Source organism: Sorex araneus, chromosome 2 (genome assembly GCF_027595985.1).
Source record: "Sorex araneus isolate mSorAra2 chromosome 2, mSorAra2.pri, whole genome shotgun sequence".
Lineage (NCBI taxonomy): Eukaryota > Metazoa > Chordata > Mammalia > Eulipotyphla > Soricidae > Sorex > Sorex araneus.
The window spans coordinates 217,927,173-217,947,574 of NC_073303.1; the positions used below are offsets into that span (position 1 = coordinate 217,927,173).

Consider the following 20,402-nt stretch of genomic DNA (forward strand, 5'->3'; position numbering starts at 1 on the left):
CCTTCCTTCCTTCCTACCTTCCTTCCTTCCTTCCTTCCTTCCTTCCTTCCTTCCTTCCTTCCTTCCTTCCTTGTTTTAGTTTTTTGGCCTCATTTGGAGGTGCTCAGGGGTGACTCCTGGCTCTGCACTCAAGAATCACTCCTGGTGGTGCACGGGAGACCCTATGGGTGGGATGCCAGGGATCGAACCCGGGCCGGCTGCATGCAGGGCGGGCACCCAGCTTGCTGTACTGCCACTCTCACCCCCAGGTTTTCCTTTTCTTTTCCTCACCCCTTCAAGCAGTCAATGGCCTGTTCCAGCTTCTCAGCAAGGCTCTGGATGGAGCCCTTGGGGGTCACCCCCTCGAGAGAAGGAAGTCCCCTCCGAGCCAAGCCCGGCCTCCCGGTACGGCTGTGGACCTCTTTCTCCACACAGCCAGCATCGGGTTCAACTCTGGGAGCCAGGACAGAGGGGGGAGAGAAGCAGGTGAAACTCAGGTCTTTATTAGTCACGCGCCCAGCAACGACGGCTGAGGCAGGTCCAGGGGGCCTGAGAAAGAGGAGGCAGCTGGGAGGGAAGAGGCCTGGGACGGACATGAATAGCTGCGTGAGGCGCCTGTGTGAGGAGGGGGCGAGCGGGCAGGCGGCAATCAGTCAGCATCCGGGCGAGAGACGGAGGACCCCCTTAGCTGTTGGATCCTTTTATTTATTTATTTATTTATTTATTTATTTTGCTTTTTGGGTCTCACCCGGCGATGCACAGGGGTTACTCCTGGCTCTGCACTCAGGAATCACTCCTGGCGGTGCTCAGGGGACCCTATGGGATGCTGGGAATGGAACCCGGGTCGGCCGCGTGCAAGGCAAACGCCCTCCCCGCTGTGCTGTCGCTCCAGACCCTCGTTGTGTTGTCTCCTCAAGAAGACTCAGAGGATTTATTCACAGTGGCAAGGGCAGGGTGGAGAGGGCTGACAGGAAATCCCGAGGGAGATCCTGTGGAGAGTCATCACAGGCCCCTGACAGGGAGTCGGTGATGTCGGAAAGGAGGCATAGATGAGCCACGGAGGGGGCCCGGGGAGGGGCACAGCCACGACCACCCAAGCCGGCGCGCCTGGGCAGAGAGAGCAGGAATAGGAAAGACCCTGACGTCTACCTCCTCGCCTTCGGCTTCCTGCCCGGCTCTCTCCTGAATCAAAGTCAGCAGCAGCCAGAGAGGAGCAAGGGAGCTCAGGGGATGACCCGTCCCCGCGCATGCCCCCCGCCCCCCGCCCCCCACCCCCACCCGCATGGAGCAGGGTAAGGGACAAGGATGAGGGTGCGCCAGGAAGACAGGAGCCGAGTTTGACGCACACCTCACTGGGATCTAACCCTGGTGGAGCCAAGGAAGAGCTTGTCTAGAGACCCAGAAAAGGTTGGGTCTCTTCTAGAGACCCAGGGGAAGAGAATGGGTCCGTCCCGCCCACGTGGCAGGTGGAAGAGAAGGGGCTGGAGACACGGTGCAGTGGGCACCGAGACACCCGGTGGGCTGAGGTGGGTCCCAGCCCTTAGCTGGCAGCTCACGGGGACTGGGGCCTCGTCCCAAAGAAGTTAACGGCGTGACATGACTCTCTGAGCCAAAGTCCTCTTCCAGTCAGAGTCGGGGCCATTTCCCCCTGGTTTCTCGGGAAGAGGAACCTGCACTTTGGGGTTGTTTGTTTGTTTGGTTGGTTTTTGCTTTTTTGGGTCACACCCAGTGATGCACAGGGTTTACTCCTGGCTCTGCACTCAGGAATGACCCCTGGCGGTGCTCAGGGGACCCTAGGGGATGCTGGGCATCGAACCCGGGTCGGCCGCGTGCAAGGCCAATGCCCTCCCCGCTGTGCTCTCGCTCCAGCCCCGGAACCCACACTTGGGACAGAGGCAGGGATGGGGGTCACACGTCGCACACTCCTTCCCACAGGATGCTCGCCCTCCCCCTCCTCACGGGCTGCCCGTCCCGGGTGGGAACTAACTGCACCCACAGGCCTCGACCACCATGTCCGGGATGTCGGTCTTGACGATGTTGCTGTCCCGGTCGTAGTAGAGCAGAGACAGGGGCCGCCGGGCGGTGGGCACGCAGCAGGACCCCCCTGCCGCCGTGCCCCCGGCTGTGTTGGCCTTGAGAAGGCTGAGCACTGCGGTGTGGAAGGAGGCTGCGAGGCCGGGCATGCCTGCCACGTGCAGCGGGCACTGCCCCGTGCAGAAGTTCATGGCATAGCCCTCGGGCTGGATGATCCAGTCGTGCCAGCCGATCTCCCGGAAGTCCACGAAGAACTCTTGCCGGCAGCACATCCTGGACCCGCTCTGGCACTCGATGCCCCGCCGCCGCACCCGGTGCTTGCCCCGCGCTCTCACCTGGGCCGCCACGAAGGGCCTGCGGGAGGCGCCCCCCAGGAGGCTCTGCGCCACCTGGCTCTCGGCCACCAGCTCCAGGGCCAGGTGGCCCTGGCTGCAGGCAGCCTGAGCGGCAGGCCCCAGGGGGAGCTGGTGCCAGCCGCTGGCACGCACTTTTAGCAGGTGCTGAGACGCCAAGGTGAGGTTCGTGCCACGCGGGCCCAGGACCAGGACCTTGACCGTCGTTGGCGTCTGGGTGGTGTTGGGGGGCAGCTGGGCGAAGAACACGAGGCTGGCCTGCCGGACCTCCACGCCCCCAGCCGTCCTCTCCGAGAAGTGGAAGTCGAGGCGGGTCTGGTTGATGTCGGAGAGGCCTAGGACACAAGAAGTTACTCGAGTTACGGCGGCCCGAGTATCGGGGCTGCCGGCAGCCCCTCGGACCCCCACGTGCTACAGCCCCCGGCACTGCTGGCGAGGCTTTCTGTTTTTTTTTTTTCTTTTTGGGTCACACCCAGCGATGCTCAGGGGTTACTCCTGGCTTTGCACTCAGGAATTACTCCTGGTGGTGCTTGGGGGACCATATAGGATGTCGGGGATTGAACCCAGGTCGGCCGCGTGCAAGGCAAACACCCTACTCACTGTGCTATCACTCCAGCCCCCCATGACGAGGCTTTCTGAAAAGCTTTTGTCTCTCTGTCCCATGACATGACTCTCAGGGGTCTTCCTCGATGGGCTTTGTTGGCTGTTGTTTCTTGAACCATTCATTCCTTCAACGCATCAGCTTTGACTATTATTTCTTTTTGCTTTTGGGTCATACCCGGTGATGCACAGGGGTTACTCCTGGCTCTACACTCAGGAATTACCCTTGGCGGTGCTCAGGGGACCCTATGGGATGCTGGGATTCGAACCCCGGTTGGCTGCGTGCAAGGCAAACACCCTACCCGCTGTGCTATTGCTCCAGCCCTTTGACTATTATTTCTTTTAACTCTACATGGAGGTGAGTTCATACCCAACCCATGGTCAGCCAACACATTTTTTTTTATTTAAAAAAAGTTTTTACACGAATCACTGCCAACAGAGGTTTTTTTTTTTTTCTCTTTGGGTCACACCCGGCAATGCACAGGGGTTACTCCTGGCTCATGCACTCAGGAATTACTCCCAGCTGTGCTCAGGGGTCCATATGGGATGCTGGGAATCGAACCCGGGTCAGCCACATTCAAGGCAAATGCCCTACCTGCTGTACTATCGCTCCAGCCCCCCAATACAGTTTTTTGGGTCACACCCAGTGTTGCACAGGGGTTCCTCCTGGCTCATGCACTCAGGAATTACTCCTGGCGGTGCTCAGGGGACCATATGAGACTCTGGGAATCGAACCTGGGTCGGCCGCGTGCAAGGCAAACGCCCTACCCGCTGTGCTATCGCTCCAGCCCCCCAACTCTGTTCTTAAGGATCACTCCTGGCAGTACGCAAGGCACCAATATCTGGTGTTGGGGATCAAAGCTTTGCTATCACTCAGCCTCCATTTCCCCATTTGTCTGCCCAGTCCAAACCATTTTTTTCTCCTCTGGACTGGACAGATGAGGTGGGAAATCACAAAGCTTCAGGCCTAAACCTTGAATTGTTCGGTTTTATCATTTGAATATCCTACCAGCACCTCAAAACCAACTGTCCCTCGGGCTGGAAAGACAGTACAGAGGGTAAGGAGTTTCCCTCACATGTGGGTGACTTCAGTTTAACCCTCGGCATTGCATATGGTAGCCCTGAGTACTATCAGGTGTGGCTCAAAACAAAGAAAACCAAAATAAAATAAGACCAATTGTCCCAAGCAGAAGTTGTGACTTCCCTTCCTGTGTGCCCCTCTCATTAGAGCTGGTGAAGTCACTGCGCTCCTAATTACCTACAGACCTTCTAGCCACCGTCATTCCGCACAGCCAGCCCTTCATCTCCGTGGACTGTTAATGAATGCCTTCTTTTTTTTTTTGCTTTTTGGGTCACACCCGGCACAGGGGTTAATCCTGGCTCTGCACTCAGGAATCACTCCTGGCGGTGCTCGGGGAACCATATGGGATGCTGGGAATCGAACCCGGGTCGACTGCATGCAAGGCAAGTGCCCTCCCCGCTGTGCTATCGCTCCAGCCCCTGTTGATGAATGTTTTCTTCTACCGTCCACTTTCCTCTCTTTATCACTGCCTGACTTGCTGCATTGAAACACCTTCATTTCCACTCACAGTGCTCTCCTTAGGGTCACCAACAACCCCCACCCCACTCCCCACTGCCAAATAGAATGGTTTCAGTTCTCTCCATCTATCTTCCCTGGCCTTTGAGCTGTGTTTGACAGTTAGCCATTCTTTCTTCAAATATCTTGTTCTCTTGGTTCTGGTGACTGGTCCTCTGTCGCTCTCTCTTGCTGACAAGCTCCTCTTCCTCAGGTTGACCTTTCAATGTTGGAGGTCCCTTCTTTTCTCTACTTGCTCTAGGTCCTTGATAGTCTCTCCCAAAATGATCCCATCAATTTCCACAGCTCTCAATTCCATCTATATGCTGATGTATAAATCCTTGGTCCTGACCTCTCTCCAAGTCTCAGGCTTATAGATCCAGCTGCCAATCTGATATTCCACTAGACTCACCAATGGCATCTCAAACTTTCCATGTTCAAAATGTAACTCTAGGGGGCTGGAGCGATAGCACAGCAGGTAGGGCATTTGCATTGCACGTGGCTGACCCAGGTTCGATTCCCAGCATCCCATATGGTCCCCTGAGCACCATCGGGAGTAATTCCTGAGTGCAGAGCCAGGAGTAACCCCTGTGCATCACCAGGTGTGACTCAAAAAGGAAAAAAAAAAGTAAGTCTAGGGGCCAGAGCCATAGTTCTGTGGGTAGGAAGCTTGCCTTGCACAAGGCCGACCAGGGCCTGGCACCTCATAGATTCCCTGAGCTCCACCACAAATAATTCCTGAGTGCAGAGCCAGGAGTAATCCATGAGCATACTGGGTATGCCCCTCCCCGCAGAAATCCACTCTAGTACCCAAAATCATTCTCCACTTATCAGCTAGAATATTCTTTTTGGGGTGTGTATGTAGAAATGTTCCAGTGTTATGAGCTCAGGGCCTCATTTTATTTGGCGGGGGCTGGCAGAGCTCAGGGTTTACACTTGTTCTGCATTCTGGTGGTATTGGAGGGACCATTCTGGGTGCAAGGGATTGAACCCTGGTCAGCTGTCTAAAAGGCAAGTGCCTTACTTACTATACCTTTCTCTCTAGTCCCATCTTTCTTTCTTTTTTCTTTTTGCTTTTTGGGTCACACCTGGCGATGCTCAGGGGTTACTCCTGGCTCTGCACTCAGGAATTACTCCTGGCGGTGCTCAGGAGACCATGTGGGATGCTGGGAATCAAACCTGGGTTGGCCACGTGAAAGGCAAATGCCCTCCCCGCTGTGCTATCGCTCCAGCCCACAAGTTTTTTGGTTTTTTTTTTTTAATGTAAATATGATCAGCTCAAACTCCTCAGCTTAAAAATCTATCTGTATTTTCAGGGGTTGGAGCAATAGTTCAGTGGGTAGGGCATTTGCTGTGCATGCGACTGACTGGAGTTTGATCCCTGGTATCCCATATGGTCCACCCGAGCACCGCCAGGAGTGATTCCTGAGTGCAGAGCCAGGAGTAGTTCCTGAACATTGCCAGGCATGGCCCCAAACCAAAACAAAAAGTCTGTCTGCATTTTTAAGAATTGCCATTTAAATAAAACCTAAACCTCTTAACTTTGAAGCCTTGCATGATTTAGTATCCTTCCACTTCATTATGCTCATCTACCTGTACTCTTTCCTATTCCTTGAATCAATAAAACATGGGTCCACCTTATGATCTTTGCTTTCCTCTGCCTTGAGTCCTTCCCAAGATCTTTAAATGACTGACCCCGTTTTTGGCATTCAGCTCAAATGTGTCTACATCAAAGAGGCTTCCTGATTCGGCCTCAAGCAAACTTTGACTCTCCCTCCGTCTCTCTAACACACACTCCTGCTTAACTGACTGTGTGCCACTGTCACTCTCTGTGATCTGTCACTGTCACTGTCATCCCATTGCTCACCGATTTGCTCGAGTGGGCACCAGTAACGTCTCCATTGTGAGACTTGTGATCATATTGTGTTTTTGCTCACTTATTTACTCTTCCTCTCCCTTTCTCTTCGTCTGTCTGTCTGTCTCTTATTCCGTTCTCCCCATCCCCACTAGATAGAATTAAAAACCTCATGAAAGTAGATACTGCAACTGCCTGGTTCACCACTCTATCCTTAGTATCTAGTAGAAACTCAATAAATATTTATTTTTTTTTTTTTTTTTTTTTTTTTTGCTTTTTGGGTCACACCCAGCGATGCTCAGGGGTTACTCCTGGCTTTGCACTCAGGAATTACTCCTGGCGGTGCTTGGGGGACCATATGGGATGCCGGGGATCGAACCCGGGTCGGCCGCGTGCAAGGCAAACTCCCTACCCGCTGTGCTATCGCTCCGGCCCCCAATAAATATTTATTTTTAAAGTTCAACTAGACTTTGTGAGAATTGCAAATATTTGTTGAATGGACGTGTTTCACTTTTTTTTTTTTAAAATCATGACACCAGAATTATTTTCCAAAATATAAAAATTGTCTAATAATATAGGGAACAATTATTTTTCAAAAACAACTGTAGGTCATAAAATTCCTGGTCTCAAAAACGTTACTGGTGAATAAAGTCCAAATACTTCAGGAAATAGTGAGACGACTATTGTGATTTGGTCATAAGCCATTCTTCTTTTTCTTTTCTTTTTGCTTTTTTGGGTCACACCCAGAGATGCACAGGGGTCACTCCTGGCTCTGCACTCAGGAATTACTCCTGGCAGTGCTCAGGGGACCATATGGGATGCTGGGAATTGAACCCGGGTTGGCCGCGTGCAAGGCAAGTGCCCTCCCCGCTGTGCTATCGCTCCAGCCTCCTTCTGTTTCTTTTTCCTTTGTTTCTGATCCACTCTGAGCGGTGCTTGGAGGCTACTCCTGGCTTAGAGTTTGGCTTTGCTACTGCTGTGCTGGCGCTGAAACCTCGGCCTCCACATGCAAATCACGTGCTTAACACGTTCAGTTATCTCTTTGATCCTTACCGTTCTTTTCTTTTTTTTTTTCCTTGCTTTTTGGGTCACACCCAGCAATGCTCATGGGGTTATTCCTGGCTCTGCACTCAGGAACTACTCCTGGCAGTGCTTGGGGAACCATATGGGATGCCGGGGATTCAACCCAGGTCGGCTGCGTGCAAAATGCCCTATCCGCTGTACTATCGCTCCAGCCTCCTTACTGTTAATTTCTGTGTAAAGGGTTTTTTTTTTATAGGTATGCCACTCACAGCAGAGCCTAGCAAGCTCTCCGTGGCATACTCGATAAGCCAAAAGCAGTAACAACAAGTCTCACAATGGAGACGTTACTGGTGCCCGCTAGAGCAAATAGATGACAGTGATATAGTGATATAGTGATACAGTGATGCCACTCATGGACAGAAAAGAACAGTAAATAAAGGTCAATTATATTTGTGTGACTTGTACCTTTTTTGGTTTGGGGTTGGTTTTGGGCCACACCCAGGATACTCAGAGGTTATTCCTGGCCTTGCATTCAGGAATTACAGCTGGCAATGCTCAGGGAACCATACGGGATTCTGGGATTGAACCTGGGCTTGCTACCTGCTGTACTCTGGCTCCTGTGTGAGTTGTAAAAATCAAGACTAAGGTTGCTCTCCATAGCTCTCAGAGCCAACCTGATCTCTCATCTTTCTCTCCAGTCTACTCCATTCTCTCTATATCTACCTCCTTCCCAGCTTCCTCAGGTCCCAAAGTGGTGGTTCTGTCTCCTGAATCTACAGAGCCTTTGACTCAACTTCTACTCTAGCTAGATGAGCGATGTTCCAGGGGCCAGTGAATTTTTTCATGCTAGTTCCGAAAGCACCCTGGAGATAGGCCTTCTCAGTTACCCAGAACGGGCAGGTAGATACATGACTAGCGGGAGCTGGGACTATTTCATTGCTGTTCCCAGTGAACACCTCCCAATATTCAGGCCAGTACAGTCCCTTTCAGATTAACTCTGAGCTTGGTCATCTGATTTGATTTGGCCTTTAATAAATAGGCAAGTAGGGTGTAAACAGAAGCTCAATAAATACATATTGAGGCTTCATCCTTTTGGAATTCAGCCATTATAAAGTTGAACTAGAGTCCAAATGAGTAGGGAATAAAACTTTCAAGTGACTGGCCTAAACTTGATCCCTGGCACTCCATAGAGTCCCTTGAGCCTCACCAGGAGTAATTCCTTCGTGCAGAGTCAGGAGCAAGCCCTGATCATCACCAAGTGTGGCCCAAAACAAACATGGAAGAAAGGAAGGAAAAGGGGGCTGGAGCTATAGGACAGTGGGCAGGGAGCTTGCTTAGGATACCTGGTTTGATCCTTGGCATCCCATGTGGTCCCCTGAGCACTACAGAAGTAATTTCTGAGTCCAGAAACAGAAGGAAAGAAAGAAAGAAAGAAAGAAAGAAAGAAAGAAAGAAGAAAGAAAGAAAGAAAGAAAGAAAGAAAGAAAGAAAGAAAGAAGGAAAGAAAGAAAGAAAGAAGGAAAGAAAGAAAGAAAGAAAGGAAGGAAGGAAGGAAGGAAGGAAGGAAGGAAGGAAGGAAGGAAGGAAGGAAGGAAAGAAGGAAGGAAAGAAGGAAGGAAGGAAGAAGGAAAGAAAGGAAGGGTGAGAAAGAGAAAGAAAGAGGAAGGAAGGAAGAAGGAAGGAAGGAAGGAAGGAAGGAAGGAAGGAAGGAAGGAAGGAAGACAGGAATAAATTAATTTGGACATGATGAGAAGCCCTGAGAAGGACCAGAGACCATATTTTGTTGGGGGGGGGTTTGAAGCACAACCAGCCTTCTCAGGGGTTACTCCTAACTGTGCTTGGAGGTTGTTTCTGGCAACGCTCTGGGTCTCGTGGTCGAGTCAGAGTCAGCTGCGCACAAGGCCAAGTGCCTTAAGCCCCTGCACTGTATCTCCAGCTCTGGAGACCATCGTAAATGCTCTCAGTCCTGGAGCACCTGGGTGGATGTAGTTCATTGCAACGACTGATATCAGACCCACCAAATAGAGTGGAGCAGTCCAGGTAAGACCAATTCACACAAATCATGTGTGTGTTGAAGAAAAACAGGGCTGGAGAGACCGTTTAGGGGCCGAGCACATGCAGAAGCCCTGGGTTTGATATCCAGCACCCCAAGCTTCCCTGAACACTGCTGGAGTGATCCCTGTGAAGAGCAGGGAGCAAACCCCAAGCCCTGCTGGGTGTGACCCAATACGACAACAAAAAAAATCTGTGCTGAATGCTTGCTTTTTTCTCATTTTTCCCTTTCTTTCTTTCTTCCTTCCTTCCTTCCTCCCTCCCTCCCTCCCTCCCTCCCTCCCTCCCTCCCTTCCTTCCTTCCTTCCTTCCTTCCTTCCTTCCTTCCTTCCTTCCTTCCTTCCTTCCTTCCTTCCTTTCAAATTTTCCCTTCCCTCCCTTCCCTCCTTTCTTTCTTCCCTCCTTCCTTCTTCTTTTTTCCCTTTTCTTTCTCTCTCTCTCTCTCTCTCTCTCTCTCTTTCTTTCTTTCTTTCTTTCTTTCTTTCTTTCTTTCTTTCTTTCTTTCTTTCCTTCTTTCTTTCTTTCTTTCCCACACCTGGCAATGCTCAGGGGTTACTCCTGGCTCTACACTCAGGAATCATCAGTGGTGGTGCTCAAGGGATTGTATGGGATGCTGGGAGCAAACTCAGGTCGGCTGCACGCAGGGCAGGTGCCTAACCCACTATACTATTGCTCTGGCCCCCCAAACTTGTGTGAGATGAGGGTGCTGCCATATCGCAGAGCTAAAGGAAGTGGTGCTGGCTTTGGGGCTGGGGCAGGCAGGTTGGAAGGCAGGTTAGCACAGGCGGAGAAGTGGTGAGGAAATCATGCCCGAATCCGGGAAAGGGGAACCTTTGTCATGTATTGACTATCAGCTGTGGTAAGTTGGAAGCTAGAAACGGTATCTGACAAAGTTGTGAATTTAGCTAAAGATATTCCCAGGCAGATCGCTGAAAGTGGCAATTGGCTTATTTTAGCTGCCGAGGATAAAGACATTTCAGGAGTGAGATGAACTTAAAAAAGAGCTGTTCAATTTTCAAGCAGAATTTAGGGAAAACTTTCCAAAAGGACTTGCTGGCTTGACCAATAAAATCTTTCCTCATTCTTTACCTCCCAACCTGGTGAAAAGCTCTCAAAGTAAGTATTGGTCTCAGGACAAAAATGAAATCCAGGACACTGCCTGTATCCAGGGCCTCAGAAAGAGGATCAGCTGGGAGCCCCTTTGATTGGGTCTAAAATGTAACTTGAGGGGCTTGAGTGATAGCACAGCGGGTAGGGCGTTTGCCTTGCACGCAGCTGACCCGGGTTCGATTCCCAGCATCCCATATGGTCCCCTGAGCACTGCCAGAAGTGATTTCCTGAATGCAGAGCGAGGAGTAACCCCTGTGCATCGCTGGGTGTGACCCAAAAACCAAAAACAACAAACAAAAAAACGAAAAAGAAAAAGAATGCCCACAGAGATTTAATTTCAATAGTGAAACTAGTGTTTTCAGATGGTGAGGAGTTTCAAAAGAAAGGAGAGACAATTCAAAATGTAAAGGGTTCCCTGGGGCTGGGGGTCATGAGATGTTGTATGTATGGTTGCAGGTACCTTGCAACAGGTAAGGCCCTTGCCTTGCATGTGGTCAACCCAGGTTCCATCCTTGTGTCCCCTGAGCACTTCCAGGAGTAACTGATCCTGGATCCCTGAGTGCAGAGCCAGCAGGAAGCCCTGAGCTTTTATGTATGTGGCCAAAGACAGAAAAAAGAAAAGAAGAGAAAAGAAAAGAGGCCTCTGGACTTCCATCTTCTTCTTCTTTCCTTTGCAGTGTCGGGGACGGACTCAGAACTTCACAGCTGCAAGGCAAGTGCTCCGCCACTGAACTACATTCAAGCACCCAAAAAGTACATTTCTGGAGGGCTGGAGAGACAGTACCGAGATTAAGGTTCTTGCCTGCACATGACTGACTGGCTCAGTCCCTGACACGAGACTGCTCTGAGCACCAGTAGGAGTGATCCCTGAGCACCAGTAGGAGCGATCCCTGAGCACCAGTAGGAGCGATCCCTGAGCACCAGTAGGAGTGATCCCTGAGCACCAGTAGGAGCGATCCCTGAGCACCAGTAGGAGTGATCCCTGAGCACACCAGTAGGAGTGATCCCTGAGCACCAGTAGGAGTGATCCCTGAGCGGAGAGCAGGGGAAGCGCTGAGCACAGCTGGGTATAACCCCAACCCCTCCTTGCAAAAGTCTATCTGTGGTGGGGGAGCTGCACCCTAGGGTGCACTATATGGTGCCGGGGTAGCACCTGGGGTGCCTGCGGCCAAGCCCGGGTCCTGCCCCGAGGCACCTTCCCAGCCTGGGCTCCCGGCTCTGGCAGGAAGCAGGCTGAGGAAGCCGAGCTACCGAGACAGGTCAGTTGCTACTCGACTGAGGAGGAGAGACATCTCAAGGGTGGAGGGCAGTGCTGTGCTCTTCCAAGAGAGGAAATCCTGCCTGGGAGCAGAGCCGGGCCCTGGTAACCCGGGGAGGCTAAGACTGCACCTGACTGGGAATCAGGACGTTTATCCCGAAGACACTGTTTGTGGCTCCACTCCTTCATCCCCCACTTTCCTCCTCCCTCACTCCTCCCTCCCTCACTCCTCCCTCCTTCCCTCCTTCCTTCCTTCCCTCCTTCCTTCCTTCCCTCCTTCCTTCCTTCCTTCCTTCCTTCCTTCCTTCCTTCCTTCCTTCCTTCCTTCCTTCCTTCCTTCCTTCCTTCCTTCCTTCCTCCTTCATCCCTCCCTCCCTTCCTTCCTCCTTCCTTTATTCCTTCGTTCATTCCTCCCCTCCCTCCTTCCCCTCCCTCCCCCCTTCCTTCCTCCTCCTTCCTTCCTTCCTTCCTTCCTTCCTTCCTTCCTTCCTTCCTTCCTTCCTTCCTTTCTTCCTTCCTTCCTTCCTTCCTTCCCTTGCTTCATCTCCCTCCCTCCTCTTTCTCTTTCTTTCTTTCTTTCTTTCTTTCTTTCTTTCTTTCTTTCTTTCTTTCTTTCTTTCTTTCTTTCTTTCTTTCTTTCTTTCTTTCTTTCTTTCTTTCTTTCTTTCTTTCTTTCTTTCTTTCCCTCACACCTAGCAGTGCTCAGGGCTTACTCCTGGCCCTGAGTTCTGAGATCACTTCTAGTGATTAGGGACCATATGTGGGTGCTGGAGGTTGAACCTGGGTCAGCCGTCTATAAGGAAACTCCCTGTCCCCTCTACTATTTCTAAGTCCAACCCCCTTTTCCCATTTTCAGCAGGTGTTCCTACTTGTCCCTGTCCCAGGATTGCATATTAGGTGAAATATAACTTGCATTTTTTCGTCATTGGTAGTGGTGTGCTAGTAAATGCACAATTGGATTCAAAAGAAAGGAAGGAAAGAAGAAATAAAGGGGAAGGAGGGAGGGGGAGGGAAGAAAAGAAGGAAGGAAGAAAGAAGGAAGGAAGGAAGGAAGGAAGGAAGGAAGGAAGGAAGGAAGGAAGGAAGGAAGGAGGAGGGAGGGAGGGAGGGAGGGAGGGAGGAAGGAAGGAAGAAGGAAGGAGGGAGGGAGGGAGGGAGGGAAGGAAGGAAGGAAGGAAGGAAGGAAGGAAGGAAGGAAGGAAGGAAGGAAGGAGGGAGGGAGGGAGGGAGGGAGGGAAGGAAGGAAGGAAGGAAGGAAGGAAGGAAGGAAGGAAGGAAGGAAGGAAGGAAGGAAGGAAGGAAGGAAGGAAGGAAGGAAGGAAGGAAAACAGTCACTCTGATTTCCAGTCTTTGTCAATTCTGTGGTATAAATTCTCCCACAAGGGGGCTGAGAGATCACACATAGGGCTGGAGCACATGTTTTGCATGTGGGTAGCTCAGGTTTGATCCCTGGAACCACACAGTCCCCCAAGCACTGATGAGACCCTCCAGCACCACCAGGGAAAGAGCAAAACCCAACCCCTCAGCATAAGGAGGCTATTAGACTCATACTGAGGGTGAAGTCAAACACTCCACAGGAGGTGGAGTGGGAAGAGATTCACAATCAACTCTTGTGATTCAGAACAGTTCAGTTCCAGGCCCACCAAAGGCCCTATCCTACCCTGGCTTCCACAAAGACCTCCTCTCTGTTTCCATTTGTCCAGCAAGAACAGTTTTCAGGGGGCTGGAGTGATAGCATGGCAGGTAGGGCGTTTGCCTTGCACGCGGCCGACCCGGGTTCGGTTCCCAGCATCCCATAGGGTTTCCTGAGCACTGCCAGGGGTAATTCCTGAGTACAGAGCCAGGAGTGACCCCTGTGCATCACCGGTTGTGACCCAAAAATTAAAAAAAAAAGGGGGCTGAAGTGATAGCATGGCAGGTAGGGCGTTTGCCTTGCACGCGGCCGACCTGGGTTCGAATCCCAGCATCCCATAGGGTCCCCCGAGCACCCTCAGGAGTAATTCCTGAGAACATGAGTCAGGAGTGACCCCTGTGCATCGCCAGGTGTGACCCAAAAAGCCAAAAAAAAACAAAAAAAAAACAGTTTTCAGATCTTTATGTTACATTGTAGTGTAGAATGAAAGTTTACATCCGAATGAAAGCTTCAGACTAAAATATTTAAATGTGAAATGTGGATGACATCCTCATTTCCAAACTTCATCTCAGGACCGGCCCCTTCTCGCCTGAAAGTCGTGTCAGTTCACCATTAGCAAATACATCGGAAGTCTATAGATGGGTGTTCCCTTGCACAGGGCTGGTCTGCAAGTGTGAAAAGGCGTCTGCAGCCGGGGGATTAGCTCAGCAGGAGAGTACACGCTTCTCCTATGTGAGGCTCAAGCCCTGGGATTAAAAAAAAAAAAAAGCGGGGGTGGGGGTGGGGGCTGGGGAGATAGCTCAGGGAGCTGGAGTTACGCCATGCACGCCTGAAGCCCCAAGTTTGATCCTCCAAAAGACATGGACCCTTGAGCACCTCCAGGTGTAGCCCTGGCGGTTCCCAGCCACACTGCGGTGGTCACGCCCCTGCCCTAAGAACAGGTGTCGGGGTCCTGCTCTGTGCAAGCTCTAGGACCTTGACTATGTAAATTATATATATTTTTAAATCTTTCTTTTGGGGTCACGCCCGGCGTTGCACAGGGGTTCCTCCTGGCTCATGCACTCAGAAATAAATCCTGGCAGTGCTCAAATAAATCCTGGCAGTGCTCAGGGGACCCTATGGGATGCTGGGAATCGAACCCGGGTCGGCTGCGTGCAAGGCAAACGCCCTCCCCGCTGTGCTGTCGCTCCAGCCCCTGTAAATTATATTCTTTGAGCGTCAATTTCTGCCTTCCTGGAAGAGAATAGTAATGTCTGGCAGGAAGGGCTTGGAAACCATCTACTCTGACAACTCCTTCACACCAAGGGATGGGAGCCAAGGCTGCCAGAAACATCTTGGACTCTCGACCCCCCACATTCGGTTAAATGACTTCACAGGGGCTGTGACCTGTCCTGGGGTCTATGGGGGCGGGGTGAGTGGTGTGCGGATTAATTGGGTGAAATGAGCCACGCGTGCACTGCAATACCGGAAATACCTGGCAACCCTCATTATTGTTACAATATGCCGGGAACTGGGTTAAGGGTCAGGGATACAAAGGTGAAGAGAGGGGGAAAAAAAAAAACAAACCCAGAAAAAAACCACCTGGGATTTTGTTATTCAAAGGACTCTGGGGGGCTGGAGCGATAGCACAGCGGGTAGGGCGTTTGCCTTGCACGCGGCCAACCCGGGTTCGATCCCCAGCATCCCATATGGTCCCCTGAGCACTGCCAGGAGTAATTCCTGAGTGCAAAGCCAGGAGTAACCCCTGTGCATCGCCGGGTAAGACCCAAAAAGCAAAAAAAACAAAAAAAAACAAAAAAAACAAAGGACTCTGGTTCACTTCCAACTGTCCTGTTCTTCTACTCTAATTACTTTTCAACTCCTAACACAGTCGGATTCCTTTTATTTTATCCTGTGTTTTTTTTTTTTTTTTTTAGTTTTTTGGTCACACCTGGTGATGCACCGGGGTTACTCCTGGCTCTTCACTCAGGAATTACCCCTGGCGTTGCTCAGGAGACCATATGGGATGCTGGGATTAGAACCCGGGTCAGCCGCGTGCAAGGCAAACACCCTATCTGCTGTGCTATCGCTCCAGCCCCTGTTTTTGTGTTCTGGAGCCACACCGGGTGCTGCTCAGGGGTTACTCCTGGCTCTGTGCTCAGGGATCACTCCCGGAGGGGCTCAGGGGACCCCATGGGCTGCCGGGGATAGAACCTAGGTTGGTCCTATCCAAGGCACGTGCCCTCCCTGCTGTACTACCTGTCCACCCCTACTTCTTTTATTTTTATTTTTTTCCCACTCCAGAGCTTTTCCCATTCATCCTCTAGCCACTGAAGTTAAATGTAGTCTCCAGGGGCTGGAGCGATAGCACAGCGGGTAGGGCGTTTGCCTTGCACGCAGCCGACCCGGATTTGATTCCCAGCATCCCACAGGGTCCCCTGAGCACCGCCAGGAGTAATCCTGAGTGCAGAGCCAGGAGTAACCCCTGTGCATCACCAGCTATGACCTAAAAAGCAAAAAAAAAAAAGTACTCTCTAATGCCAGCCCATTAGCTGGCTTCTTCTGAAAGACTCTTCTGTCTCATCAGTTTTTGTTTTTCTTTTTGAGGGGGCCAGCTGCCTCGAGCAGTGCTCAGGAGCTCCAAGGAGCTTCTCCTTTGTGATATTTAGTCAACTGGACCGGATGGTTCGGTGCTGTGGTACTGCCCAGTCCAGCAGTCTACGGGGGTCTCTAGGGCTATACCCAGTGATGGTCAAGGGACCAGGGCTGGAGTTGAAACTTGGGTCCTTATACAGACAAGGTGTGCACCCTTGACTTCTACCCTATCTCCCTGTCCCTCTCACAAGATTTTTGTTGTGTCTTGTATTGTGTTTTGCCGGGGAGGAGGCTGTCGGCTGGCTGTTTCAGCAGGACATGATGGTTTAGGGATGGTGAAGTGTGCTCTCCGGCCCATGGAGCTGTCTCTCCAGCCCTACAGCACACAGACAAGAGGCGTGCGGGGTCTACAATAAGGAGAGTTGGAAATGATCACTCTCGGCAAGAGCTGAGTGCTGAAAGTAGGTGAGGGGACAAAACATGATAATCTTTCAGTACCTATATTGCAAACCATAATAATGCCAAAATGGAAGTGGGAGGAGAGAGAGAGAGAGAGAGAGAGAGAGAGAGAGAGAGAGAGAGAGAGAGAGAGAGAGAGAGAGAGAAAGGGAAGGAGGAGGAGGAGGAGGAGGAAAGGGGAGGAGGAGGAGGAGGAGGAAAAAAGTGCCTGCCATAGAGACAGGTTGGGGTGGAGATAGATGATGGATGGAGAGAAACTGAGGACATTTGTGGTGGGAAATGTACTCCAGTGAAAGGACAGGTGTTGGAACACTGTATGACTGAAACCCAATCATGAACAACTTTGTAACTGTATATCTCAAGGTGACTCAATTAAAAAAAAAAAAAGGTTGTGTGGTGTTGTCTCTACAACATACGAGGCCTTAATATAAGGAATAAATGATAGCTCCTGGGAAGACAAACTTCATTAAAATGAAATGTACACACACACACACACACACACACACACACACACACACACAGAGGAACAGACCATCCTGTAGAGACTTCATGGTAAGGGTGAGGGTGTGGGAACCCCTGAGGTTTTTAGAGGTGGGAGGTGCTGGGCCTTGAGGGAAGGGGCCAGAGCAGATGCTTATGTGGGGGGGCAGAACAGGGTGGTTCAGGCGCAGGAAGCAGAGGGGTTAGCATCACACCTTGAGAAAGGTTGGGAGGCCCTTGGAGAGGAGACCCAGAAGGATGGGTCTGGTTGGCTTTCAAGAAGTGAAAGGGGGGCTGGAGCGATAGCACAGCGGGGAGGGCGCTTGCCTTGCATTACTCCCAATTACTCCCAAGTCAGGTCGACCCGGGTTCGATTCCCAGCATCCCATATGGTCCCCTGAGCACCACCAGGGGTAATTCCTGAGTACAGAGCCAGGAGAGAGTATTGCCAGGCGTGACCCAAAAATCTAAAAAAAAAAAAAAGAAGAAGTGAAAGGGACCCACTTCCCAGAGGCTCTGGGGAGCCCTAGGACAGATGCAGGGATGGAGCCCGGGCTAAGGAGATGACGGGCTGTGGGCAGCAGGCTTTGAGGGACACGGGACCAAGAGTCAAGGTGGGGGACCGAGGGGAAGCGCGCAAGCCTTCTTTCTCTGGGAGATGAGGGTCAGAGAACGCCCTCGAGTGGAAACCCACCTGTGTCGGCAAAGCTGATGATTTCATACTCCTGCCCCCTGTCAGCCTCCCCGAGCAGCCACTGCGGGGGCCCCGGGAGGCGCTGCAGGGCGGTCCTCAGCGCCGCTCTGGGCACGGGCCGGCTCAGCGTGGGGCGCTGGCGGAGGTGCAGCTTGTCCAAGATGCTTCTCTTGGCCAGCTCGAGCAGCAGTTCTCGGTGGTTCTCCAGGTCCAAGGCGGGGCCCCCACAGGCTGGACAGGGCCTGGCGGCTCTGGGAGTGGCCACGGCGGCCAGGGTCGGGACCAGGAAGGCCAGGAGCAGGGAGGAGGTCATTGCCGAGGAAGGCCCTCCGAGAGGGACACGGCCGAGACAGAGCTGCAGAGCAGGGCCGCGGGGGCTCAGAGCTGTGGTCTCTGCCGGGTCCCGACTGCCAGGGCCCCTGGAAGGATCGTGCGTCCAGCTGGCATTGCCCTCTTGGTATGGGGCTCAGGGTGGCCAAACAACTGATTTCAGAGAGGAAGCCAGTTACAGGTAGAACTTGGCAGGAACTGACAACACACAGTACAGAGTGGAGGGTGGGAGGGGAAGGCGAGTTTATTTGGGGAGAGAGATGTCCCTAGGCCAGTGCTGGGAGACAGTCCTTACCCTCTGTGAGTTGCCAGGTCTGGGGACAAAGGTTAACTCTGAAATTCCTCCTGAGATCAATGACCCCATTGGGACGCCTGTAGAGAGGAAAGATCAGAGGTGTTTTGTTGTTTTGTTGTTGCCCCTCTTGATTTTTTTTTTCTATTGTGGGAACCAAGTCAGGTAGTTCTGGAGTGGGGTCACCCCTGATGCTCTCAGGGTACCAGGACCACACACAGGGGTGCGGGGATGGAACCCAGGGCCTTGGATGTGCAATGCACATGCTCTACCCCTTGAGCCACGTCTCCTGCCTAAGCACTCAGTGGCTTTACAGTTTTTAAAATTTTATTTATGGTTATTATCAGACTGGAGTGATAGCACAGCAGGTAGGGCATTTGCCTTGCACACGGCCGAGCTGGGTTCGATTCCTCCGTCCCTCTCGGAGAGCCCGGCAAGCTACCGAGAGGATCCCGCCCGCACAGCAGAGCCTGGCAAGCTCCCCGGGGCGTGTTTGATATGCCAAAAACAGTAACAACGAGTTTCACAATGGAGACTTTACGGGTGCCCGCTGGAGCAAATCGATGAGCAACGCGACGACGGTGCTACAGTTATTACCTTTTTACTCTTTTTGTTTTTTTCTTTTTGGGTCTGGCAATGCACAGGGGTTATTCCTGGCTCTGCACTCAGGAATTACTCCTGGCAGTGCTCAGGGGACCCTATGGGATGCTGGGAATCGAACCCGGGTTGGCTGTGTACAAGGCAAACCCCCTACCTGCTGTGCTATTGCTCCAGCCCCTATTACCCTTTAAAATTTTTATTTATTTTGGTTTGGGGACTGCGTTCATCTGTCTGGCTCCGTGCTCAGGAAAACCCATTCCTGGTGGGTTTGGGGGAATATATGAGATACCAGGATTGAACCCAGGTCGGCCGGCCACACTTAAGACAAGCACCCTATAGGCTGTTCTATTCACTCCAGCCCAATAGCATAAGTTTTTTTTAAAAGAACTTTTTTTTTTTGTCACACCCGGCAATGCACAGGGGTTACTCCTGGCTCTGCACTCAGGAATCACTTCTGGCAGTGCTCAGGGGACCATATGGGATGCTGGGATTTGAACCCTGATTGGCCACGTTCAAGGCAAATGCCCTACCCGCTGTACTATTGCTCCAGCCCCTTAAAAAAACTTTTATTTAAATTTTTATTTATTTTATTGACTCACCGTGAGATGAAGTTACAGAGATTTCATAATTGAGTTTTAATCATATAATGATTGAACACCCATCCCTCCATCAGTGTGCATTTTCCACCATCAATATCCTCATTATTCTTCCCACCACCCCCACCCCTCTCCACCCCCTGCCTCCATGGCGGGCACCTTCCTTCTTACTTTCTCTCTATTGAGTGCAGTCATTCATGTCCGTCCTTCTCTTTCTGACTCATTTCACTTGGCATGTCACTCTTCATGTCCATCCACTTATAAGCAAATTTCATGACTTCATCTTTCCTAACAGTTGCATAGTATTCCATTGTGTAGATGTACCAAGTTTTCTTTAACCAGTCATCTGTTCTCAGGCACTCGGGTTGTTTCCAGATTCTGGCTACTGTGAACAGTGCTGCAATAAACATACAAGTGCAGATGTCATTTCTACAGTGTTTTTTTTGCATACCCAGGATATATTCCCAGAAGTGGTAATCCTGGGTCATATGAAAGCTCAATTTCTAGTTTTCTGAGGAATGTCCAGGTTGTTTTCCAAAAAGGCTGAACAACTCAGCATTCCCACCAGCAATGAATGAGAGTCCCTTTCTCCCCGCATCTGTGCCAGCACTGGTTGTTCTTGTTCTTTTTGATATGTGCCAGTTTCTGTGGTGTAAGATGATATCTCATTGTTGTATGTAGAGCATTTTTTCATATGCCTTTTGGCCATTTGTATTTCTTTTTAGAGGAAGTTTCTGTTCATTTCTTCTTCCCATTTTTTTTTTTTTTTTGCTTTTTGGGTCACACCCAGCGATGCTCAGGGGTTAGTCCTGGCTTTGCACTCAGGAATTACTCCTGGCGGTGCTTGGGGGACCATATGGGATGCCGGGGATCGAACCCGGGTCGGCCGCGTGCAAGGCAAACG

General features: G+C 51.4%; 1 protein-coding gene across 1 annotated transcript; it reads right to left on the reverse strand.

The window, feature by feature from the left end:
• Positions 1 to 1,961: 1,961 nt before the first annotated feature.
• INHBC (inhibin subunit beta C) lies at positions 1,962 to 17,993 on the reverse strand. Its single transcript, XM_004601635.2, has 2 exons — positions 17,681 to 17,993; positions 1,962 to 2,701 (listed from the first exon to the last, which is right to left on the reverse strand). Exons 1-2 carry the CDS (start codon positions 17,991 to 17,993, stop codon positions 1,962 to 1,964), a joined length of 1,053 nt encoding a protein of 350 aa, XP_004601692.2.
• Between the last annotated feature and the right edge of the window lie 2,409 nt (positions 17,994 to 20,402).

Bases quoted from the DNA above. Each gene is read 5' to 3' on its own strand.
- INHBC (XM_004601635.2), bottom strand. From the start codon at position 17,993: ATGACCTCCTCCCTGCTCCTGGCCTTCCTGGTCCCGACCCTGGCCGCC. The intron at 2,702-17,680 runs GTGGGTTTCCAC...CTTGTGTCCTAG, and splicing joins CATCAGCTTTGCCGACACAG to GCCTCTCCGACATCAACCAG.